At 45.9% G+C, this 26,708-nt stretch overlaps 1 protein-coding gene across 1 annotated transcript in view; it reads left to right on the forward strand.

The window, feature by feature from the left end:
* The window catches only part of LOC126418839 (carboxypeptidase N subunit 2), a 160,699-nt gene that overhangs the window by 68,570 nt on the left and 65,421 nt on the right, over nt 1-26,708 (forward strand). The window contains exon 7 of the mRNA XM_050085817.1: nt 7,101-7,294. Within this exon, the coding sequence (XP_049941774.1) occupies nt 7,101-7,294 (194 nt within the window). The remainder of the gene's footprint in view (nt 1-7,100; nt 7,295-26,708) is intronic.

A 26,708-nucleotide genomic window follows, 5' to 3' on the forward strand; every position in this document is an offset into this window, starting at 1 on the left:
TGTTACTATCGATATCTGAGTGCCTATTTATTTCCAATTTTACACAACGCAAAGAATAGCGTTGTTGTTGGTACAGAGCCGAGTGGAGGGTCTGAATCAGAGGCTGAGACGGTTCTGCGACCGTGTGGGCTGCAGATTCCTCGACTTGCGCCATAGGGTGGTGGGGTTTCGGGTTCCGCTGGATAGGTCAGGAGTCCACTACACGCAACAAGCGGCTACACGGGTAGCAGGGGTTGTGTGGCGTGGGCTGGGCGGTTTTTTAGGTTAGATGGCCTTGGGCAAGTACAGAATGGGCAACAGCCTCAACGGGTGCGGGGCAAAGTCAGGACATGCGGGGACCAAGCAGCAATCGGTATTGTAATTGTAAACTGTCGAAGCTGCGTTGGTAAAGTACCAGAACTTCAAGCGCTGATAGAAAGCACCGAAGCTGAAATCGTTATAGGTACAGAAAGCTGGCTTAAGCCAGAGATAAATTCTGCCGAAATTTTTACAAAGGTACAGACGGTGTTTAGAAAGGATAGATTGCATGCAACGGGTGGTGGAGTGTTCGTCGCTGTTAGTAGTAGTTTATCCTGTAGTGAAGTAGAAGTGGATAGTTCCTGTGAATTATTATGGGTGGAGGTTACACTCAACAACCGAACTAGGTTAATAATTGGCTCCTTTTACCTACCTCCCGACTCAGCAGCATTAGTGGCAGAACAACTGAGAGAAAATTTGGAATACATTTTACATAAATTTTCTCAGCATGTTATAGTCTTAGGTGGAGATTTCAATTTACCAGATATAGACTGTGTTGAGTGTTACTTAAGTAAATAAATTAGTGAAATCAAAGTGAACTACAAATTAGAATATAAATGGAAAACTTGGTTTAGTTTAGAGAGTTACATACTGGCATTCAGCGGGCAGAACAGAAGAAACAATGACCGTGGAGTCAGCGAGTTCCACATAAGCGGGCGCTGTCGATTCAGCCGTCAGGGCATCGCCCGACAGGCTCACGTGTTTCTCAGTTGTCGCATGTGAGCAAAGGCCCTCGCCTACATTCCAAGAGCCAATGACCGACGTCAAGAAGATTCTTCGAGAAGCTTTTCAACGTGACGGAAGAGGCAATGACCTGCTCACGTGTTTCTCAGTCGTCACATGCGATCAGAGGCCCCCGCCTACATTCCAAGAGCCAATGACCGAGGTCAAGAAGATTCTTCGAGAAGCTTTTCAACGTGACAGAAGAGGCAATGGCCGTGAAGTCGTTCACCTCCAGTGAACTGAAGTGAATAAATACGCGAGACGCGGTGGGCCCGACAGAGGTAGACAGATGAAGACGGATGAAGACAGATGAAGACGGGGACGAAGACGAAGACGGGGACGGAGACGAAGACGAGAGACGAAGGAAGAAAAGAAGAGTAGCCGTAGTTTTCAGTCAGTTTCGGTGCTGAAGACCGTCATGCAAGAAGAGACTGCATCATGCACAGACGCACCAAGTCCGCCGCTGTAATGGAATAGCAAGCAGCAGCCGCGGCGCCAGAAGACAGAAGTTAAAAGGTATTGGAAGTCTGGTTTTTACATACCCGGGTGACTCGTGAGGACGGGAAGGAGACGGCCTCACATCAGTAGTTACCTGTGAGCTGGGATGAAGACCTGACAGCCGAAGACTGGCAAGCGGGAGTCCGTGGTTCGAGTTCGGGACACTGGCCTTCCCCCGCCGCGCCGCTCCGCTGGTCGACGCACAACACACGCGGCCGCTTAGAGAAGAGAAACACTGGGACGCCACATTCAAGGTATCACCATCCGATGCACGACGTCGCTCGCAATAATTAAACGGGCCACCTCGCGCTGCGCGTCTCCGGTCAGCTGGGCGAGACGGCGACGCGAGATACACACCGCTACGCGTAATCAGACGCCGCCGCCGCCGCCGCCGCCGCCGCTGTCGCAGCAGAAGGCTACGCAAACGACACGGCTGCCGCTCTCCGAACCAGAACGTCCCAGTAAGATACAGTTGTACGAAACTTTCAATAAAAGTTATCTTATGTAAAAATGATGTTTCATTCGACCTCATACCCGAGCCAAGGAAGAACCCACCCTGCCCACATGTTGTAAGAGAGAAAAGTTAATTTATTTAATATTCTCACCCTGACAGAATGCTTTAGAATGCTCATCCTGACAATTGACAGCATCCAAAGAGAAACCCAGTTACATTGAGTGACAGAAGTGTCACATTTAGTAACACAACTGATACATTTGATGTCAGAAGTCGTCACAGTTGTTACAATTGGCGTTTTACTTGTTACAACTGGGACACTCAGATGTTTAGGACGGGTGGTAGGGACAGAGCATCGAGTGACATTATACTGAATGCACTATCCGAAAATTACCTCGAGCAATTAAACAGAGAACCGACTCGTGGAGATAACATCTTGGACCTACTGATAACAAACAGACCCGAACTTTTCGACTCTGTATGTACAGAACAGGGAATCAGTGATCATAAGGCCGTTGCAGCATCCCTGAATATGGAAGTTAATAGAAATATAAAAAAAGGGAGGAAGGTTTATCTGTTTAGCAAGAGTAATAGAAGGCAGATTTCAGACTACCTAAGAGATCAAAACGAAAATTTCTGTTCCGACACTGACAATGTTGAGTGTTTATGGAAAAAGTTCAAGGCAATCGTAAAAAGCGTTTTAGACAGGTACGTGCCGAGTAAAACTGTGAGGGACGGGAAAAACCCACCGTGGTACAACAACAAAGTTAGGAAACTACTGCGAAAGCAAAGAGAGCTCCACTCAAAGTTTAAACGCAGCCAAAACCTCTCAGACAAACAGAAGCTAAACGATGTCAAAGTTAGCGTAAGGAGGGCTATGCGTGAAGCGTTCAGTGAATTCGAAAGTAAAATTCTATATACCGACTTGACAGAAAATCCTAGGAAGGTCTGGTCTTACGTTAAATCAGTAAGTGGCTCGAAACAGCATATCCAGACACTACGGGATGATGATGGCATTGAAACAGAGGATGACACGCGTAAAGCTGATGAAATACTAAACACCTTTTTCCAAAGCTGTTTCACAGAGGAAGACCGCACTGCAGTTCCTTCTCTAAATCCTCGCACAAACGAAAAAATGGCTGACGTCGAAATAAGTGTCCAAGGAATAGAAAAGCAACTGGAATCACTCAATAGAGGAAAGTCCACTGGACCTGACGGGATACCAATTCGATTCTACACAGAGTACGCGAAAGAACTTGCCCCCCTTCTAACAGCCGTGTACCGCAAGTCTCTAGAGGAACGGAGGGTTCCAAATGATTGGAAAAGAGCACAGATAGTCCCAGTCTTCAAGAAGGGTCGTCGAGCAGATGCGCAAAACTATAGACCTATATCTCTGACGTCGACCTGTTGTAGAATTTTAGAACATGTTTTTTGCTCGAGTATCATGTCGTTTTTGGAAACCCAGAATCTACTATGTAGGAATCAACATGGATTCCGGAAATAGCGATCGTGTGAGACCCAACTCGCTTTATTTGTTCATGAGACCCAGAAAATATTAGATACAGGCTCCCAGGTAAATGCTATTTTTCTTGACTTCCGGAAGGCGTTCGATACAGTTCCCACTGTCGCCTGATAAACAAAGTAAGAGCCTACGGAATATCAGACCAGCTGTGTGGCTGGATTGAAGAGTTTTTAGCAAACAGAACACAGCATGTTGTTATCAATGGAGAGACTTCTACAGACGTTAAAGTAACCTCTGGCGTGCCACAGGGGAGTGTTATGGGACCATTGCTTTTCACAATATATATAAATGACCTAGTAGATAGTGTCGGAAGTTCCATGCGGCTTTTCGCGGATGATGCTGTAGTATACAGAGAAGTTGCAGCATTAGAAAATTGTAGCGAAATGCAGGAAGATCTGCAGCAGATAGGCACTTGGTGCAGGGAGTGGCAACTGACGCTTAACATAGACAAATGTAATGTATTGCGAATACATAGAAAGAAGGATCCTTTATTGTATGACTACATGATAGCGGAACAAACACTGGTAGCAGTTACTTCTGCAAAATATCTGGGAGTATGCGTGCGGAACGATTTGAAGTGGAATGATCATATAAAATTGGTAAGGCGAGTACCAGGTTGAGATTCATTGGGAGAGTGCTTAGAAAATGTAGTCCATCAACAAAGGAGGTGGATTACAAAACACTCGTTCGACCTATACTTGAGTATTGCTCATCAGTGTGGGATCCGTACCAGATCGGTCTGACGGAGGAGATAGAGAAGATCCAAAGAAGAGCGGCGCGTTTCGTCACAGGGTTATTTGGTAACCGTGATAGCGTTACGGAGATGTTTAATAAACTCAAGTGGCAGACTCTGCAAGAGAGGCGCTCTGCATCGCGGTGTAGCTTGCTCGCCAGGTTTCGAGAGGGTGCGTTTCTGGATGAGGTATCGAATATATTGCTTCCCCCTACTTATACCTCCCGAGGAGATCACGAATGTAAAATTAGAGAGATTAGAGCGCGCACGGAGGCTTTCAGACAGTCGTTCTTCCCGCGAACCATACGCGACTGGAACAGGAAAGGGAGGTAATGACAGTGGCACGTAAAGTGCCCTCCGCCACACACCGTTGGGTGGCTTGCGGAGTATAAATGTAGATGTAGATGTAGATGTTGTTGTTGTGGTCTTCAGTCCTGAGACTGGTTTGATGCAGCTCTCCATGCTAGCAAGCTTCTTCATCTCCCAGTACCTACTGCAGCCTACATCCTTCTGAATCAGATTAGTGTATTCATCTCTTGGTCTCCCTCTACGATTTTTACCCTCCACGCTGCCCTCCAATACTAAATTGGTGATCCCTTGATCCCCCAGAAAATGTCCTACCAACCGGTCCCTTCTTCTAGTCAAGTTGTGCCACAAACTGCTCTTCTCCCCAATTCTATTCAATACCTCCTCATTAGTTACGTGATCCACCCATCTAATCTTCAGCATTCTTCTGTAGCACCACATTTCGAAAGCTTCTTTTCTCTTCTTGTCCAAACTATTTAGCGTCCATGTTTCACTTCCATACATGGCTACACTCCATACAAATACTTTCAGAAACGACTTCCTGACACTTAAATCTATACTCGATGTTACCAAATTTCTCCTCTTCAGAAACGCTTTCCTTGCCATTGCCAGTCTACATTTTATATCCTCTCTACTTCGACCATCATCAGTTATTTTGCTGCCCAAATAGCAAAACTCCTTTACTACTTTAAGTGTCTCATTTCCTAATCTAATTCCCTCAGCATCGCCCGATTTTATTCGACTACATTCCATTATCCTCGTTTTGCTTCTGTTGATGTTCATCTTATATCCTCCTTTCAAGACACTGTCGATTCCTTTCAACTGCTCTTCCAAGTTCTTTGCTGTCTCTGACAGAATTACAATGTCATCGGCGAACCTCAAAGTTTTTATTTCTTCTCCATGGATTTTAATACCTACTCCGAATTTTTCTTTCGTTTCCTTTACTGCTTGCTCAATATACAGATTGAATAACATCGAGGATAGGCTACAACCCTGTCTCACTCCCTTCCCAACCAATGCTTCCCTTTCATGTCCCTCGACTCTTATAACTGCCATCTCCTTTCTGTACAAATTGTAAATTGCCTTTCGCCCTCTGTATTTTACTCCTGACACCTTCAGCATTTGAAAGAGGGTATTACAGACAACGTTGTCAAAAGCTTTTTCTAAGTCTACAAATGCAAAAAACTTATGTTTGCCTTTCCTTAATCTTTCTTCAAAGATAAGTCGTAGGGTCAGTACTGCCTTACGCGTTGCAACATTTGTAGGGAATCCAAACAGATCTTCCCCGAGGTCGGCTTCTAGCAGTTTTTCCATTCGTCTGTAAAGAATTCCCCTTAGTATTTTGCAGCTGCGACTTATTAAACTGATAGTTCGGTAATTTTCACATCTGACAACACCTGCTTTCTTTGGGATTGGAATTATTATAATCTTCTAGAAGTCTGAGGGTATTTCGCCTGTCTCATACATCTTGTTCAGCAGATGGTAGATTTCTGTCAGGACTGGCTCTCCCAAGACCGTCAGTAGTTCTAATGGAGTGTTGTCTACTCCCGGGGCCTTGTTTCGACTCAGGTCTTTCAGTCCTCTGTCAAACTCTTCACGCAGTATCGTACCTCGCATTCCATCTTCATCTACATCCTGTTCCATTTCCATAATATTGTCCTCAAGTACATCGCCCTTGTATAGACCCTCTACATACTCCTTCCACCTTTCTGCTTTCCCTTCTTTGCTTAGATTTGGGTTTCCATCTGAGCTCTTGATATTCATACAAGTGGTCCTCTTTTTTCCAAAGGCCTCTTTAATTTTCCTGTAGGCTGTATCTATCTTACCCCTAGTGAGATAAGCCTCTACATATTTACATTTGTCCTCTAGCCATCCCTGCTTAGCCATTTTGCACTTCCTGTCGATCTCATTTTTGAGACGTTTGTATTCCTTTTTGCCTGCTTCATTTACTGCATTTTTATATTTTCTCCTTTCATCAATTAAATTCATTATATCTTGTGTTACCCAAGGATTTCTATTAGCCCTCGTCTTTTCACTTACTTGATCCTCTGCTGCCTTCACTATTCCATGCCTCAAAGCTACCCATTCTTCTTCTACTGTATTTCTTTCCCCCATTCCTGTCAATTGTTCCCTTATGCTCTCCCAGAAACTCTGTACAACCTCTGGTTCTTTCAGTTTATCCAGGTCCCATCTCCTTAAATTTCCACCTTTTTGCAGTTTCTTCAGTTTTAATCTACAGTTCATAACCGACAGATTGTGGTCAGAGTCCACATCTGCCCCTGGAAATGTCTTACAATTTAAAACCTGGTTCCTAAATCTCTGTCTTACCATTATATAATCTATCTGAAACCTTTTAGAATAGCGTCAAGTTGGCTCTATTCTTTTCAATGCAATGGATAGTTCTGAAACACTACTTGGGCTACAAGGCTTATGGAAAACCAAATCATTACTTCTCCTAAGAAACGCTGCTGTGAAGAGAATTCAGTGAGAAAGCGAGCTCAGGCCAGGCGCCGCGTTTCCCCTGTGAGCCGGCCAGCGGTGTGTGGAGACGGGGACTGCGGTTGCAGGGCTGTCGTCTCTGCGGCGGCTGCGGCTGTCGGACAACCGCCTGTCCGAGGTCCCCCAAGAGCTGCTGTCCGGCCTGTCGGCGCTCGAGTCTCTGGCGCTGCGCCGCAACCGGCTGGCGCGCCTCGGGCCGCGGCTGCTCGCCGGCCTGCACAACCTCACCGTGCTAGACCTCACCTCCAACAGCATCACCGCCGTGAGTACTCGCCCTAAAACCAGTGTACACGTTCACCTACTCCGTCTAGTGTTTACTGTTAGCCTTAACTGTAGACTCCGAGTCGTGGGCTGTACACTGTTGTCCGAAATTAAAGCAAATGTTGCAAGGTCGCCTTTATTTTGCCACAGAACAGTATAAACAGGTGACAGTAGAGTAGGAGCAACGTAAAGAGTACATAACGTGAACAACTGCAACATGCATAACGGTAGACAAAAATGTTCTTCGGTTTATCCAACTTAACGGATTTGCGCACACATTCCGACTACTGCTTAATGTGCTCAGTATCGGATGTGACCACCTCTAGCAGCAATACAGGCCTAACAACGACGGGAAATGCTGTGAACGATGTCTTCATACTGACTCAATAACGCCAATTCTTTCAGCAGACTGCTCCTCCGATTGCGAAAACATTCTGTTGGCGCTCACCTTCATAGGGAGAAATGATCATCACGACAAAATAAGAGAAATCAGGGCTCGCACGCAATAATTTAACTGCTCGTTTTTTCCGCGTGCCGTTCGGGAGTGGATCTCTAGAGAGACAGCATGAACGTGGTTCACTGAACCCTCTGCCAGGCACTTTATTGTGAATATCAGAATAATCACGTAGATGTCGAAGTCTTCGAGAGTGGTTGGTGGATGCTGACGCGACGCAAACGCTCTCCCTACTGCATCCCAGACGTGCTCTAATTCAAATCGGGAGAGCGAGGAGGCCACGCCGTGTGTGCAATATCTTCCATTTCGAAGAAAACGTCAACCATCTGTGCTCTATTAGGCTGAGCACTATCGTACAGCACCTCGCAGCAACCGACATTGAGGTCCAAAGATCTTGTCACGATACCCAAGAGCAGTTAAACCTTGTCGATTCACCCATACAATTTCGTGAAGAGCGGTTCGAATGCTAAAAATAATCCCAGCCCGCACCATTAGGGATCGTCCTCGATGTCGGTCTCTTTCCACAGTGTTTGGCTCCCGAAATCAAGTTCCACATTCCCTCCAGATTAAATCGTGACTCATCTGTGAACACAGCATTGGCCCAGTATTGGACCATCCAGATGGCATGTTGACGACTCCACTCTAGACGTTCCCATCTGTGAAGACGCGTCAGACGTAATAAATACCGCAGGTCTCCAACAATGACGGCCACTCTACGGAATCCTTCTGCACACCGTTTGCCTCGATACAACACGTCCAGTGGGTGCTGCGCACTCACCTGCCACTTGCCGTGCAGTTCTAAGGCGGTGCCTCACAGCCAAATAATGCTCCTCTCTTCTGAAGTCACCCGTGCTCGGCCTTGAGCTCGTTTTTGCGATACAGTTTCGCTCTCTATAAACGGTTCTGGCGTAAGACCCGCCAGGGTAACCGAAAGCGCTAATGCGCTGCTTCCTGGACTCGGGTAAGCGCGCCGGCCCTGGATCGAATCTGCCCGGCGGACTAACGACGAGGAGCGGTGTGCCGGCCGGCCTGGATGTGGTTTTTAGGCGGTTTTTCCACATCTCACTAGGTGAATACCGGGCTGGTCCCCAAGTCCCGCCTCAGTTACACGCCTCGCAGACACTTGAAAAACTTTCGCTCTATTTTATGGTTTACACTAGATGCTGACAGCCGGGGTACACTAATTCCGTCCCGGGGGGGGGGGGGGGGGAGGTTGGGGTGGCGACAGGTAGGGCATCCAGCCACAACTTAAAATCAACCGTGCCAAAGCCGACCTTAACCATGCCGACCCTGCGCAAAATGCGGTACAAAGACACTAGCAAAAGGCGACAAGCTACAGAACGTGGAGGCCGTATACTTTGTCTGCTCTGTAAAGTATGATAGGCGGCAGCGATCTGTGGCAGATCTCATGACACAGGACACTTCTGCTGCAGGAAAAAGTACACGTATGTCAGAGAAGAAACTTCAGCACGCATTGTTGAACGTAGGGCCCCGCAGCAGAGGACGCCGTACGTGTTCCTATGTTGACACAATGAAACATCACACAATGAAACCGTCAATTACGATTTCAGAGGTTACGGCATCATTGCAGTTTGACTGTGGATCAATGGAAACATACCGCTTGCTCGGATGAATCCAGATTCTTGTTATGCGAGGAAGATGGTCGTGTCCGGTTACCCTAACATCCAACCGAACAGCTGCCCGGAAAATATACCACACATCTACATTTACATCTACAGCCATACTCTGCAAGCCCCCTGACGGTGTGTGGCGGAGAGTACTTTGAGTACCTCTATCGGTTCTCCCTTCTATTCCAGTCTCGTATTGTTCGTGGAAAGAAGGATTGTCGGTATGCCTCTGTGTCGACTGTAATCTCTTTGATTTTATCCTCATCGTCTCTTCGCGAGATATACGTAGGAGGGAGCAATATACTGCTTGACTCTTCGGTGAAGGTATGTTCTCGAAACTTCAACAAAGGCCCGTACCGAGCTACTGAGCGTCTCTCTTGGAGACTCTTCCACTGGAGTTTATCTATCATCTCCGTAACGCTTTCGTGATTACTAAATGATCCTGTAACGAAGCGCGCTGCTCTCCGTTGGATCTTCTCTATCTCTTCTATCAACCCTATCTGGTACGTATCCCATACTACTGAGCAATATTCGAGCAGTGGGCGAACAAGCGTACTGTAACCTACTTCCTTTGTTTTCGGATTGCATTTCCTTAGGACTCTTCCAATGAATCTCAGTCTGGCATCTTCTTTACCGACGATCAACTTTATGTGGTCATTCCATTTTAAATGACTCCTAATGCGTACTCCCAGATAATTTATGGAATTAACTGCTTCCAGTTGCTGACCTGCTATATTGTAGCTAAATGATAAGGGATCTTTCTTTCTATGTATTCGCAGCACCTTACACTTGTCTACATTGAGATTCAATTGCCATTCCACGCACCATGAGTCAATTCGCTGCAGATCCTCCTGCATTTCAGTACAATTTTCCATTGTTACAACCTCTCGATACACCACAGCATCATCTGCAAAAAGCCTCAATAAACTTCCGATGTCATCCAAAAGGTCATTTATGTATATTGTGAATAGCAACGATCCTATGACACTCCCCTGCGGCACACCTGAAATCACTCTTACTTCGGAAGACTTCTCTCCATTGAGAATGACACGCTGCGTTCTGTTATCTAGGAACTCTTCAATCCAATCACACAATTGGTCTGATAGTCCATATGCTCTTACTTTGTTCATTAAACGACTGTGGGGAACTGCATCGAACGCCTTGCGGAAGTCAAGAAACACGGCATCTACCTGGGAACCCGTGTCTATGGCCCTCCGAGTCTCGTGGACGAATAGCGCGAGCTGGGTTTCACACGACCGTCTTTTTCGGAACCCATGCTGATTCCTACAGAGTAGAGTTCTAGTCTCCGCAATGGACGGTGCGGGCAATATTACGCCAAGGGGGAATTTACCCGGGCTTCCATAAGACCTGTGGAAGTAATTGAAAGCCCCATGACAGATGTGAACTACGTGAACATTATTGCGGGCCACCTGCATCGCTTCATACTGTATGTCTTCCCTCATAACGGTGGCATCTTCTACTAGGATAACCGTCAGTGTCACAAGGTCGGAGTCGTGTTACAGCGGTTTGAGGAACGTGCTAGTATACTCACACTGATATCTTGGTAAACAAATTCGCCTGATCTGAACCCGCTGGAAGACGTCTGGTACGCCACCAAGCGTCAGCTCTGCCCCCACAAACCGACGACCTGCGACTTGGGGGAACTGCGCGGTTCGTGCCTACTCATCTGGAGACACACAAGACGGCAACCCAACCAAAGGCTTGTCGAGTCCATCCCACGCGGAACTGCTGCTGCACTGCGCTCCAAAAGTGGATCTACACGTTATTACGGGAGTCATGATGTTTTCGCTCATCAGTACACACTGAGGTGGCAGAATTCACGGGACACCTCCAAATCTCGTGTCCGACGTCCTTTTGCCCGGCGTAGTCCAGCAACTCGACGTGGCGTGGACTCAACAAATCGTTGGAAGTCTCCTGCAGAAATATTGAGCCGTGCCGCCTGTATAGCCGTCCATAATTGCGAAAGTGTTGCCGGCGCAGGATGCTCTGCGTGAACTGACCTCTCGATTGTGTCTCATAAATGTTCGGTGAAATTCATTTCGAGTGAACTGGGTGGCCAAATTATTCGCTCGAATTATCCAGAATGGTCTTCAAACCAGTTGTGAACAATAGTGGCCGCTGACATGGCATCGTCGTTTGGGAACGCGAAGTCCACGAATGACTGCAGATGGTCTCCAAGTAACCGAAAATAACCATTTCCAGTCCATGATCGCTTCTGTTTGTAACTTCCCAACAGCTTATTTCCGTAACCTCGCGATAAAAATGTGACTAACCTCTCAATAAAACTGTGGCTCACTTATAACCTTTCAATAATTAACTGACTGTGAATCTAACCTGGTCAATTTTGGACGTCAGCAGTGCTGCGTCATGGCCCTGAAAGATCATTCTGAATAAACTGAAAATTCTTACCTCAATGACGTCGCCGGATAACGCGTATATATCTGCTCGTATAAGAAATTTTTCTGGCACAGCCCAGTGCAATGCTCGCCGATAAATTTTGTTATGTATAAAAAAAACAACTGATTTTTCTTTACGATAATTGGCATGACTGCGGATACGAGTAATTAGTAAAGACTTTAAATTCAGATGAATGACTGTCAAAAGTTATCTTTATAAGAAAGATTATTATTGAAAAATTATTGAAAATTATTTACATGTAACTCTGATATAACAGTAGTACAAAATGAGTTGTTCCAAATTACATATGTGCGCGGCAATAAACAATAATAATTTTTGCTTTTACCTTATACTAAGTCGCTCAGGCAGCGCCATCGTTCTCCACGACCGGCCTTGGTAATTCCACACAGGACATAAGTGCTCTCTGTGAGCTGTACAACTAGACAACTGCTCTCTACGAGCGACCGGACCCAACCGCCCGACTGCGAGTTACTGCTGCTACTACTACTGCATACAACACTGCTCTCTGGTCTGCGATTCTATTCTAGCTTACATATCGCAGGCAGCGCGTGAGCATTCCATCGAAGTTACATCATCTCGAGTGCGCTAGCAATAAATTCCTTAGTCATGGGCCCCTTAAAAGTTGGACCAGAGGAGTAACGGGGGGGGGGGGGGGGGTAGTGTTTTTTTAACGTCTCGTCGACGACGAGGTCATTAGAGACGGAGCGCAAGCTCGGGTTAGGGAAGGATTGGGATGGAAATCGGCCGTGCCCTTTCAAAGGAACCATCCCGGAATTTGCCTGAAACGATTTAGGAAAATCACGGAAAACCTAAATCAGGATGGCCGGAGACGGGATTGAACCGTCGTCCTCCCGAATGCGAGTCAAGTGTGCTAACCACTGCGCCACCTCGCTCGGTGGACCAGATGACCCGGTATATTCCATGTAACCTCAGCCCTCACCATTATGGAACCACCACCTGCTTGCACAGTGCCTTGTCGACAACGTGGATCCATGGCTTGGTGTTGGATCTGCGAGCCGGCCGGGGTGGCCGAGCGGTTCTAGGCCCTACAGTCTGGAGCCGTGCGACTGCTACGGTCGCAGGTTCGAATCCTGCCTCGGGCATGGATGTGTGTGATGTCCTTAGGTTAGTTAGGTTTGAGTAGTTCTAAGTTCTAAAGGACTGATGACCTCAGCAGTTAAGTCCCATAGTGCTCGGAGCCATTTGAACGATTTGGATCTTCTCCGCACTCGAACTCTACCATCAGCTCTTACAAACTGAAGTCGGCACTCATCTGACCAGGCCACGGTTTTCCAGTCCTCTAGGGTCCAGTCGATACAGTCACGATCCCAGGAGGTGATAGTAAAGACTAATTACAATAAAATATCCCCCGTAACAATGTGAAATTTTTGTTGATTACATAAAATTTTTGTTGATTAAATACAAACGTCTGTTAGAATACAACCGAAACAAATACTTGTAGAAGGTCTGAAGGCGATGTCGTGCTGTTATCAAAGGCACACGCGTCGGTCGTCTGCTGCCATAGCGCATTAGTAACAAATTTCGCTGCACTGTCCTAACGCATACGTCCATCACAAGTCCCACATTAATGTCTGCGGTTATTTCACGCAGTGTTGCTTGTCTGTTAGTACCGACAACTCTGTCCAAACGCCACTGCTGTCGGTTGTCAAGTGAAGTCCGTCAGCCATTGAGTTGTCCGTGGTGAGAGGCAATGCATGAAATGTGGAATTCTCGGCTCACTATTGAAGCTGTGGATCTCGGAATATTGAATCCTCTAACGTTTCCGCAATTGCACGTTCTATGCTTCTGACTCCAACTAACTTTCCGCCTTCAGAGTCTGTTAATTAAAGTAGTGCGACCATAATGAACTCGGAAGCCTTTCCACATGACTCACCCGACTACAAATGACAGCTCCGCCAATGCAGTGCCCTTTTATACGTTGCCGATACCACCACTACCTGTGTTATGTGCATATAGCTGTCCCATGACTTCAGCCACCTTAGCATGTGTGGCTCAGAGGAACGTGTGATTGTTGAACAAAGATGTAAAATTTTTTATTGACTGCAGAGATACCGCTGGTTACAGAGATATGACTTCATTTAGGGTGTTGGCACTCAGTTGTTACAAGTTTATATATCAACTGTAGGTTTTGTTTTGAACTTCAAGCTCTGAAGTCTTTGTTGCGTTTACGTAACTGTATTATTCAAGTGTGAGTTTGATTTGTTGACCAATTATACTGTACGATATAATCACGCCACACGTATCTACAAACGCTGACAATGCCGATTTTGATATTAGTATGCGGGCTTTCTGGTTGCAGACTTTGCCGCGGCTTTTAGAGAATTTTGTAGACGATTTCCTAACCGCAGAATACCAGATTCAAGAGTTGGTTTTACTGAACTACGCGAGCTGGTATTGCGTCCTGTACTCATATCTCTTCCGAACTTGCACTTGAACAAGCTGGGTGAAACAAGAGACATTAATCATTTAGTAGACAGTAGTGCTTCAACAAGCAGAATTCCTACGCACATCGGTGTCTGACGTACAAGAATTGGCTACCCGAAAATCTCCGAGTAATCCCACTAATACCGTTTACTGATGAAGCTACTTTATACCGTTACGACATCAATAACTCTTGTAACTCACATCAGTGATCCGACGAAAACTTACATGCCTTTGTGGACAGTTTCCAGAACGGTTCTCTGAAAATGTGTTCGCGGAAGATGGATCAGCAGAAATGGTTACGTTTCTTGGCCACCAAGGTCCCCTGACTTCACTGATTTAAATGTTCGCTTGTGTGGGTGGATCAAAGCCGAGTCTCCAAAGAAAAATTAAACACAAGGGACGAATTGATCGCTCGGATTATGAATGGTGCTTCACTCATAAAAGAACTCCAAGACGACCTCACTAGACCTTCACGTCGGCTCGTCAAGAGAATTCGAAAGTGCATTGAACCCGGAAGTAGAATGTGTGAAAATGAACTTTGAATTTAATCATTTGCCTTTGCTTAAAGCCTTCTGTATGTATTTTCATGGGTTACATTCTAACAGCTGTTTGTATTTAATCAACAAAAATTTCACATTGTTACAGGGAATATTTTACTGTAAAGAGTCTTTGCTATCACCTCCTAAAATGTTTATTATTCCTCTGAAACCCAATGTGTATCTGAACGACTTTGTTTATCGAAGAACTATCGTGAATTCAGTTCCTTGTAATAAGAAGAAGCAGAACTCAGATTGGGAGCAGGCCAAGGAGTTTCAAACAGCCATTAGTGTAATATACATGTGCCCGGTCATATTGGTTACCTGCTAAAATGTAGTTTGATGGAAGTCAGTTATTTAATCAAGGGAAAACGATTTCCATTTACTCAGAGACTGCATCAAAACATACTAAAATAACAGTGATGAAACTACAAGTATCTTGAACATAAGCCTTAAGAGTCATAAGGTATTTCGTATATTTTTATTTTTACATTAGTCAAGGTAATAAATACGTGTTCGTATATGTTTACATTCAAGAAAATCTATTCTAGTAACCAATTTTATTAAAAAGAAGCACAAAAACTTGTGCTTCTTCACTTTGTTGCCTCCTGATGGAAGCAAGTAATGAATCTGACATCTTTTCAGTTTGTCAGATGGAAAATGAGTGCTTCAGCAATTTTTTAGCAAGTATATTTCTTTGCGTTAGTATTTCTGGGCTGACGTTCTCTTGAATACCACTAGCGCCTGTGGCATCTGTATTCTTTAGTGACCAACATCGTAGTCTATTCCGACTGCTCCAGCGCCCTCGTCAGTAAGAAAAATACTTCGTGCGCAGAATAGCAGCGAATACTCTCTGCGCCGCTTCAGGATGCAGCGCGGTCCCAGGCGCCTTGACACGGTTCGCGCGGCTCCCACAGAAACTTTCCACAAATTTCCAATTTCCAATACTCTCTGTGCTGCTACGACACGAACTTCCTTTGATGATTCGCTGTAAAGCTCTTAAGCAGTGGAATACGAGCGAGCACCTGCGAATGCGAATCTAACACGACCGAACGCTGTTTGGTCGTGCTCGCCTACCGTTTGCATCAGGGGGAATGTACACTATGTGATCAGAAGTATCCGGACACCCCCAAAAACATATTAGGTGCATTGTGCTGCCACCTACTGCCAGGTACCAGGTACTCCATATCAGCGACCTCAGTGGTCATTAGACATCGTGACAGAGCGGAATGGACCGCTCTGCAGAACTTACGGACTTCGAACGTGGTCAGGTGATAGGGTGTCACTTGTGTCATACGTCTGTACGCGAGATTTCCACACTGCTAAACATCCCTAGGTCCACTGTTTCCGGTGTGATAGTGAAATGGAAACGTGAAGGGACACGTACATCACAAAAGCGTACAGGCCGACCTCGTCTGTTGACTGACAGAGACCGCCGACAGTTGAAGAGGGTCGTAATGTGTAATAGGTAGACATCTGTCCAGACCGTCACACAGGAATTCCAAACTGTATCAGGATCCACTGCAAGTACTATGACAGTTAGGCGGGAGGTAAGAAAACTTGGATTTCATGGTCGAGAGGCTGCTTATAAGCCACACATCGCACCGGTAAATGCTTAATGACGCCTCGCTTGGTCTAAGGACCGTAAACATTGTTCGACTGAACAGTGGAAAAACCTTGTGTGGAGTGACGAGTCACGGTACACAATGTGGCGATCCGATGGCAGGGTGTGGGTATGGCGAATGCCCGGTGAACCTCATCTACCAGCGTGTGTAGTGCCAACAGTAAAATTCGGAGGTGGTGGTGTTATGGTGTGGTTGTGTTTTTCATGGAGGGGACTTGCATCACTTGTTGTCTTGCGTGGCACTATCACAGCACAGGCCTACATTGATGTTTTAAGCAACTTCTTGCTTCCCACTGTTGAAGAGCAATTCGGGAATGGCGACTGCAACTTCCAACACGATCGAGCTCCTGTTCATAATGCACTGCCTGTGGCGGAGTGGTTATACGACTATAACATCCCTGTAATGGACTGGCCTGCACAGAGTCCTGACCTGTATCCTATAGAACACCGTCGGGATGTTTTAAAGAACGCCAACTTCGTAGCAGGCCTCAGTGCAGCGCTCTGTGAAGAATGGGCTGCCATTCCCGAAAAAACATTCCAGCACCTGACTGAACGTATGCCTGCGAGAGTGGAAGCTGTCATCAAGGCTAAGGATGGGTCAACACCATATTGCATTCCAGCATTACCGATGGAGGGCGCCACGAGCTTGTAAGTCATTTTCAGCCAGGTGTCCGGATACTTTTAATCACATAGTGCACTTACGCTGACGCCCACTGGTGTCCACTCTGGTCTAAATCAGACTTCAGCGAACAACGGGAGTCGGTGGTGGGCAGAGGTAGAAAACATCACACAATGTTGATGTTGAGCGGCGATGGGTTTGGATTGCGTTCTAATGGTGCGGAAAGCGTGTTTACATACACCAGAGACACTGAGAGGTTATTGCCACTTCTTGTGGTTCCGTGAATGGCCACTGTTCCTTGCCGTTGGACACGACGGTGCGTTCACTGTATGAACTGGCAAGTGGAACTCGGAAACTGTACTAGAAATTAGACAGCTCAAGGTCATATCCGCTGTCCGCAGTTGGCAGGCGCTAAGTGCTGTGATTCTCCTGCCACCGAACTTTGATGCCACGCTGTTGGCGATGCAGTAAGCCAACGCCGGCAGAATATTCAATGTTTCCGGCCGATATCGTGTGTGGTTTCGGTCTTCCGTGGAACAGTGCATTGACGTGTAGTGATGTAGTGAGCGAAATCGAGAAGCAAGGGCCTGCGTAGATAGTGTGAAGACAGGCCAAAACAATCTGAAATTTCTGTGTCGAATGTACTGAAGCTTTTTACAGGTCTGGCTAACAGTGAAGAAACTAAGATTTAATATAAATTTTGCAGGGAAGTTCATGAAATGTCATCTAAACCTTGTGCTATTTTGGAATCGACTGTATTCTACAATAACAACGCAGTAACGTCGGCAGACATCTGCAGATGTGTCGGTCTGAGGCGCCTTGTCACGGTCCGTGCTGCTTCACCCCGTCGGAGGTTCGAGTCCTGCCTCGGGCATGGGTGTGTGTGTTGTCCTTAGCGTAAGTTAGCTTAATTTAGGTCAAGTAGTGTACAGGCTTAGGGACCGATGACCTCAGCAGTTTGGTCCCATAAGACCTTACCACAAATTTCCAAATTTTCTCCAGATGTGTGCATGTGTTTTGATTCTTCAAAAAATGGTTCCAATGGCTCTGAACACTATGGGACTTAACTTCAGAGGTCGTCAGTCCCTCCCACGCCCGGGTTCCCGGGTTCGATTCCCGGCGGGGTCAGGGATTTTCTCTGCCTCGTGATGACTGGGTGTTCTGTGTTGTCCTTAGGTTAGTTAGGTTTAAGTAGTTCTAAGTTCTAGGGGACTGATGACCATAGATGTTAAGTCCCATAGTGCTCAGAGCCATTTGAACCATTTTCATCAGTCCCCTAGAACTTAAAACTACTTAAACCTAACTAATCCAAGGACATCACACACATCCATGCCCGAGGCGGGATTCGAACCTGCGACCGTAGCAGTCCCGCGGTTCCGGACTGAAGCGCCTAGAACCGCACGGCCATCGCGGCCGGCTTTGATTCTTCAAGACAGGGTTATAAATGAAAACGAAAATCTATGGAATTTGATGATTTTCATATAAAAGTTACTGCATAAAATCTTCCTTAGATACCACAGCCGATGAGGGTATCGGACAGTTAGAAGAATGTTGGGTGATCACGGTCAAAAAAATTATTCTGGCTCAGAGACGTACGTTCTTTTGCATTCTCGGCTCATGTGGTTTTTGATTCAGAAAGTATAATGGTGGGGGAAAATTTTTGATGGAAGGCAGAAACGTTGCAGTTGCAGGAACGAAGTATTGTGTACAATGCACTTATTGCTTGCTGAGGACAATAGTCTTGTACTATACTTCGATAAAACTTGGATTTCACAAAACCATATGCGGAAATGTATCTTGCTAGACTTCAAAGGAATTAGTTGCCTGAAAGTACCTACAGTTACGTTTGCGTAGCGTGAATCAGCGATTTGGGTGAGGGGTGCAATGACGAAGGGTCAGGAAGAGCTGCAGATAAAAAAAATTTCGGGTGGTAGGGAATATTTTCGGTCATATTAAGCCGTGCAGTCGCAACTAAAATCTCGGCGGCGACCTATAAGTAGTTGCGCACTGTCGCACGCGAGGATCTCTCATAAATAAACGGCGTTCATAGGTTACACGACACAATAATGATGGCTCAGATGTTACCAAAGTTAATTTTATAGTTTTCTTAGCAACTTACTCGCTGCAAATTTCTACCCAGTCCAACAGAACCCAAATTCATGAGCGGCGACATTTTTCGTTACACAGGCGGAACAGTTTCACAATTCCTAACGGTATTTTATTTCTGATCTCGGAATATTTCTGTGTTTTCACGATGAAATATGCATCACACACATCTATTAATTTTCAGAACGTTCATATATTTTTTAAGTCCAATTACGTCAGTAGTTCTGTTTTATCAACAGGTTGAAGTAGAACATTCTTTTTCAACATTTCTTGTAACCTTAGTTTTTATTTTATTTATTTATTTAATTTTTATAAGAGCTGGCAAGAATTTTCTTTTAGATAGTTCTGCATCATATTCTAGATTAAAAATAGAGATGTGTAATATTTTTTTCGTAATTTTTTTCAACATTTGAAATTACCACTAACTGGCAATGCTGTAAGACGGTGAGATGACATTGAGGTACCTATATCCCTGACAGCCACTTTAGGCACCGCCAAAATATGGGAACTTAAATGGAAATCTCTGCAAGAAAAGGGAGGATGTTTTCACGAAACCCTAATGGGTAAATTTAGAGAAACATTTATTGAAGGAATACTGTGCGGCAACTACGTGGTCCCATCGTTCACTGCTTTCAGTCACGGTGAGAATTATAAAAGGGCTGTTAGAAAGTATACACGGACATACAGGCAGTCACTTTTCTCCGTGCTCTAAATGTAACAGGACTACGACAATAAGTCGCTAATTTTGGCATGAAGTGCCTGCCGCCATGTAATGTATCGTGGGTTGTGGAGTATCTACGCAAATTCATAATTATAAGGAGCACTCAAATGAACACAAGACAGCTGGAAAATAGTAAGTAAACGGTTTATTATTTCAAACGTAATCGCCATAACTGTTAATACATTTATCCCACTGTGAGACAAGACGGTCAAACCTTCGTGGAAAAATGTTTGCGCTTGCCTACGGAAATGTGATTGTACCCACGCGTGCACTTCTTCGTCCGAAGCAAATCGATGGCCACAAACGTCTTTCTCCAGGCCCCAAATATATGGAAGACGCACGGGGAGAGTTTGGGACTGTACGGAAGGTGTATGTAGGCTTCCTGGCGAAACTTCTGCATCGCGCTCCAAACAACCTCGGCAACATGTGGGCCCGCACAGCAGCCCAGATCTCTCCCCCATGCGATTTACATACTCTTATTCATCGTGATCAAAATTTCTTGTAGCACGTTGAACTCAGATCCATGACTGATTTTCAGTTTTTGCGCTATCGTTTCGATTGCGATAAGCTAGTCCTCTAGCATCAGATCCTCCAATTCTCTCGCGATTCCCGGTTCTTTGCAGTAAGAGGGTCTGCCGCTTCGCCCTTCGTCATGCAGACCTGTCTGAGCATACCGGAAATACGCCTATGCCACCTAAGCACTGTGTCATTACACTGAGGTGACAAAAGCCATGGGTACATCCTAACATCGTGTCGGCAGACCCGTCGAGAAGGGGGAGAGGGGGGGGGGGGCAGGGGGGCAGAACCTCTGGGCCTCAAGCCTCACGGTGTTCCTAAGTGTATGAAGATTGGGGACTCCCCAGGGTGCTCGGTTCGCAAATATAAGACTGCTACTGTAAAATAAATTTTGTGTTACATAATATGTTCTTACCCCAGCACCGGCATAGCCAAGCTAGCTCCTCACTTTTATGATTCTTAAAGGTCAATTGCATACAGTTCTATTTCGTACAAAATATTGAATGCACAGCTTTTTCTTTAGACATCGTGCGCTAAAACCACCTTATGATGGAGTCTAAACTTCCCTTTCTTTAAATGTTGTTGGAAAACCTACCAAAACATTTCCCTAACAGATGTACATGACAGCAGCTGTGAAGCGCCGTTATAATTTTGTAGGATTGCCGAAACCCGCTACGGTCGCAGGTTCGAATCCTGCCTCGGGCATGGATGTGTGTGATGTCCTTAGGTTTAAGTGGTTCTAAGTTCTAGGGGACTGATGACCTCCGCTGTTAAGTCCCATAGTGCTCAGAGCCATTGGAACCAAAACCATTCAAAGATAAGGCACTTGTGATTCCATCATGAGGCGATTTTACTCGAAGTATACAGAAAATATTTTGCGTTCAAGAGTAAACACAAAATAAAATAGAGCTATGGTGATGTAGTTGACCTGAAAGTATCGTAAAACTGAGGAAATAAAATGACATGAAATAGTTACACTCGCCCTGCTAATGCTTGGAGGTAAAGAGGTAATGTTCTTCTCATGTTCATTCATAGAACAGTTAACTTACGTGGGAACCCTTACGTTACATGATGTGACATTACTCATTGGTCAAAGAGGCTTCGTCTTCATAGGTTTATCTCAGAAAACTGGAGATCTAAATAATGGAAATTTCCTTGGAATATTAGAGCTCTTGAGTGACTATGATCCGGTTATCGAAAAACACTTGAGCAAGCTGGAAATCGTTATAAGTGCATTATCTGTCAAGTCATACAGTGGATTTATTTCTAGATGTGCTCATTACGTCAGGAATGCCATCTTGGAACAGAGGGAAAATGAGAAGGATTACTCAATTATCGTTGATGCAACTCCTAATTCAAATTATGTTGAACAGACAACTTTCATCCTGAGTTATATTTAATTCAGTAAGAACATTTATGATTATAAACAAGAAATAAATGAACAGGTTTGCAATTCGTAAATTGTAACCAGAAAAAGAGGAGTTACTACTGCCCATTTAATTCGTTCAATAAGTATGGAACACTCAGTTCCTATCAGTGAATGACGCGGATATGATAGGGTGTTATAAAGGAGTCAGACGCATTTTCAGAAGTGGAGTCATCTTGCAGAATTCTCTGTGTGTGCTTGCCGTCGCCTTGTGTGGCGTACATTCAGCTGGGAGCTGTCATGAAGCAGATACTTTTTTCGGAGTGACTCAGCTTCTTTACAACCTGTTCATTTTTAGTCCACAACGATGGGATATTGTGAAGTAGTGTGTTGGAAATTCTTTATATTCCATGTCTGACACCCATGGAACACTTCGGTTGATGCCGTAAAACTTACTGGAGGTGCTCAGTTGGATACGATGTCCGCCCCCGGTAGCTGAGTGGTCAGCGCGACGGCCTGTCACTCCTCAGTGTCCGGGTTCGATTCCCGGCTGGGTCGGAGATTTTCTCCGCTCAGGGACTGGGTGTTGTGTTGTCCTAACCATCATCATTTCATCCCCATCGACGCGCAAGTCGCCGAAGTGGCGTCAAGTCGAAAGACCTGCACCAGGCGAGCGGTCTACCGGACGGGGGGCCCTCGTCACACGACATTTATTTACTTGAATACGATTGCCATTGCTGCTGAAACTCCCAGCAAGCAGCTGAAACAATTATTGTGGTACAGGTTTCTTCCGATTATGTGAAATTTTTCAAGTGTTTAATCGTGACATCAGTTTGTCTAAAGCTGTAGGTACCAATTGACTGCACAATCAAATCACTACAAGCTCGAAAAACTACCATTGCTGTTGAGGTAAGACACCTTGACAGCTTAGTTAAAGTATCTTCGCGAAAATTGGGACATCATTCTCTCTGAATCTAAAGATCTTGTCGGTGCAATTAATACCGATCCTAAATTTTCGGAGGTGCGCACTAAGAAGAAGAAATCATTTCATTATGAAACCAGGTACGAAGCGACAGATGTAAATTCAGAAGATTTGTTCAAGATGAATGTTTTACGTCATAATTGACAATCTAGTGTCTGACTTGAAAACCTGTAGTGAGACACTGAAGATGATAGATGAAACATTGTGATTTTTATGGAAATAGGCGAAGATGACTGATGTTCAGGTTGCTGAGTTAGTTATTTATCAGTGAATACCATAATGATGTCACTGCAGATTTAGAAGAAAAATTAACTATTTGAAAACTATTCGTCTCTCCAACTATGTAGACATTGCTTTGGAAGAGTTAGACCTCTTGAATAAAGTGCATGAGTTTAAAGTTTCAAACTCATTTTCGAACGTATATGTAACCATGCGTATCTTTTACTATGTAACCATGCGTATCTTTTACTCTTCCATGGCTATAGCTGAAGCGGAAAGGTCATTCAGCACTCTGACTCATGTTAAAAACTGTGTCAGATCAAATATGCATCAACAATGTCTCACAGATTTTAGCACCTTACCAGTCGAATATATTTTGGCAAGGGAACTAGACTCTGATGCTAAATGAAAGGCTCGAAAAACCCCCTTGACGGTGTTACAGGCAAAGAAGTCATAGTATACTCCCCGTTGCACAACTCATTGCTGTTTACATGAGAGTGCGCTGGTGTCTGTTTACTGAAATATGTAGGAATGCCAGCGACCGACCGGGGAAATAGCACTCCATATTGCGGCGTTACTGGGACCAAGATTTCGTCAATGTGCAAAGCAATAGCCTTATAGCACTTAGGCTTTCATTTTAAAGTGAAGACCAGTTCCCTAGCTTTGGTGGTCTTGAGTTCTTGATAACTGTCTTCATCACTACTTTTCAAACCATTATTTGTTACTGTTGTGTCAGTCTCCTATCGCGTGAAACCATTATGGCGCTAGTATTATTACTCCACATACACACATCAAAAAAAGTTTTGCATCATCCCGGTTCCCAGAACTCCTGAAGATAGACGTTGACTGTGGATATTATATTACAGACACAGTCCCTTTGACTGTTCAGAGATGTCACTAAACTCGCCCTGCCGCGCGGGAATAGTCGAGCGGTCTTGGGCGCTGCAGTCATGGACTGTGCGGCTGGTCCCGGCGGAGGTTCGAGTCCTCCCTCGGGCATGGGTGTGTGTGTTTGTCCTTAGGATAATTTAGATTAAGTAGTGTGTAAGCTTAGGGACTGATGACCTTAGAAGTTAAATCCCATAAGATTTCACACACATTTGAACATTTTTTGAAACTCGCCCAAACATGTAAACAACAATGCATGAGCAGCGCCTATTAGACGGATTTTAAATGGCTCTGATCACTATGGGACTTAACATCTGTGGTCATCAGTGCCCTGGAACTTAGTACTACTGAAACCTAACTAACCTAAGTACATCACACACATCCATGCCCGAGGCAGGATTCGAACCTGCGCCTATTAGACGGAGGGGGTCCGACAGCCGATCAGTTCCAGTCATTTCACCAGGAATGAGGTACACGGCTCGTGTTGTCTGTAGGTGAACCATGCCTAGACGGTCAATACCGTGGTTAGATAGCGTCGGCATTGTTCCTTTGTGCCAGGGAAGTGTCCAGGCGTCTCGGAGTAAACCAAAGCCATGTTGTTCGGACATGGAGGAGATAAAGAGAGATACGAACTTTCGATGACATGCCTCGCTCAGGCCGCCCAAGAGCTACTACTGCAGTGGATGACCGCTGCCTACGGATTATGGCTCGGAGGAACACTGACAGCAACGCCACCATGTTCAATAATGGTTGCTTTTCGTGCAGCCACAGGGCGTCGTGTTACGACTCAAACTGTGCGCAGTAGGCTGCATGATGAGCAACTTCACTCCCGACGTCCATGGCGAGGTCCATCTTTGCAACCACGAAACCGCGCAGCGCGGTACAGATGGGCCCAACAACATACCGAATGGACCGCTCAGGATTGGCATAACGTTCTCTTCACCTATGAGTGTCGCATATGCTTTCAACCAGAGAATCGTGGTGACGCAACCCGGTCAGGCTCAACGCCTTAGGCACACCGTCCAGCGAGTGCAGGAAGGTGAAGATTCCCTGCTGTTCTGGGTTCGTCTTATGTGGGGCGGAGGTACTCCGCTGGTGGTCATGAACGGCGCCGCAAAGGCTGTACGATAGGTGAATTCCATCCTCCGACAGATAGTGCAACCACATCGGCAGCATACTGGCGAGGCATTCGTCTTCATGGACGACAATTCGCGCCCCCATCGTGCACGTCTTGTGAATGACTTCCTTCAGGATAACGACATTGCTCGGCTAGAGTGGCCAGCATGTTCTCCAGACATGAACCCTTACGAACATGCCTGGGATAGACTGAAAAGGGCTGTTTAGGGACGACGTGACCCAGCAACTACTCTGAGGGATCTACGCCAAATCGCCGTTGAGGAGTGGGACAAAGTGGACCAACAGTGCCTTGATGAAGTTGTGGATAGTATGCCACGACGAATACAGGTATGGATAAATGCAAGAGGACGTGCTACTGAGTATCAGAAGTACCGGTGTGTACAGCAATCTGGACCACCATCTATGAAGGTCTCGCTGTATGGTGGTACAACACACAAGGTGTGCTTTTGATGAGCAATAAAAAGGGCGGAAATGATGTTTATGTTGATCTCTATTCCAATTTTCTGTACAGGTTCCGGAACTCTCGGAACCGAGGTGATGGAAAACTTTCTTTGATGTGTGTATTTAACCTTTCCGCACTCATTCGTGATTGATCCGACTGGCATGTTAGCGCTTACAAAGCTGTAAAGGAAATTTACGGACAAGCTTTAGGACTGTTTTCTCACTGCATTCGAAGTGATTTTGATTGTAATAGAACGTTATACAAGGTGTAACATAATAACTGTTTCTAGTTTTGTGAAATAATAGAGGGAATGAAATTAAACATTTTTCGTAATAAAGGAAAGTCCGGTAATGCGTCGTTTTCAACTTGTACTGGACATAAGGAAACTATATATTGTAATAAATGTGCTGGAGCATGAAATTTAGAGCAGTGTCTTAGCAGCGGCATGTCACGCAAGGGTGCTATAAACTGTTTACTTCCCACGAAATACACTCCTGGAAATGGAAAAAAGAACACATTGACACCGGTGTGTCAGACCCACCATACTTGCTCCGGACACTGCGAGAGGGCTGTACAAGCAATGATCACACGCACGGCACAGCGGACACACCAGGAACCGCGGTGTTGGCCGTCGAATGGCGCTAGCTGCGCACCATTTGTGCACCGCCGCCGTCAGTGTCAGCCAGTTTGCCGTGGCATACGGAGCTCCATCGCAGTCTTTAACACTGGTAGCATGCCGCGACAGCGTGGACGTGAACCGTATGTGCAGTTGACGGACTTTGAGCGAGGGCGTATAGTGGGCATGCGGGAGGCCGGGTGGACGTACCGCCGAATTGCTCAACACGTGGGGCGTGAGGTCTCCACAGTACATCGATGTTGTCGCCAGAGGTCGGCGGAAGGTGCACGTGCCCGTCGACCTGGGACCGGACCGCAGCGACGCACGGATGCACGCCAAGACCGTAGGATCCTACGCAGTGCCGTAGGGGACCGCACCGCCACTTCCCAGCAAATTAGGGACACTGTTGCTCCTGGGGTATCGGCGAGGACCATTCGCAACCGTCTCCATGAAGCTGGGCTACGGTCCCGCACACCGTTAGGCCGTCTTCCGCTCACGCCCCAACATCGTGCAGCCCGCCTCCAGTGGTGTCGCGACAGGCGTGAATGGAGGGACGAATGGAGACGTGTCGTCTTCAGCGATGAGAGTCGCTTCTGCCTTGGTGCCAATGATGGTCGTATGCGTGTTTGGCGCCTTGCAGGTGAGCGCCACAATCAGGACTGCATACGACCGAGGCA

Source organism: Schistocerca serialis, chromosome 9 (genome assembly GCF_023864345.2).
Source record: "Schistocerca serialis cubense isolate TAMUIC-IGC-003099 chromosome 9, iqSchSeri2.2, whole genome shotgun sequence".
Classification (NCBI taxonomy): Eukaryota; Metazoa; Arthropoda; class Insecta; order Orthoptera; family Acrididae; genus Schistocerca; species Schistocerca serialis.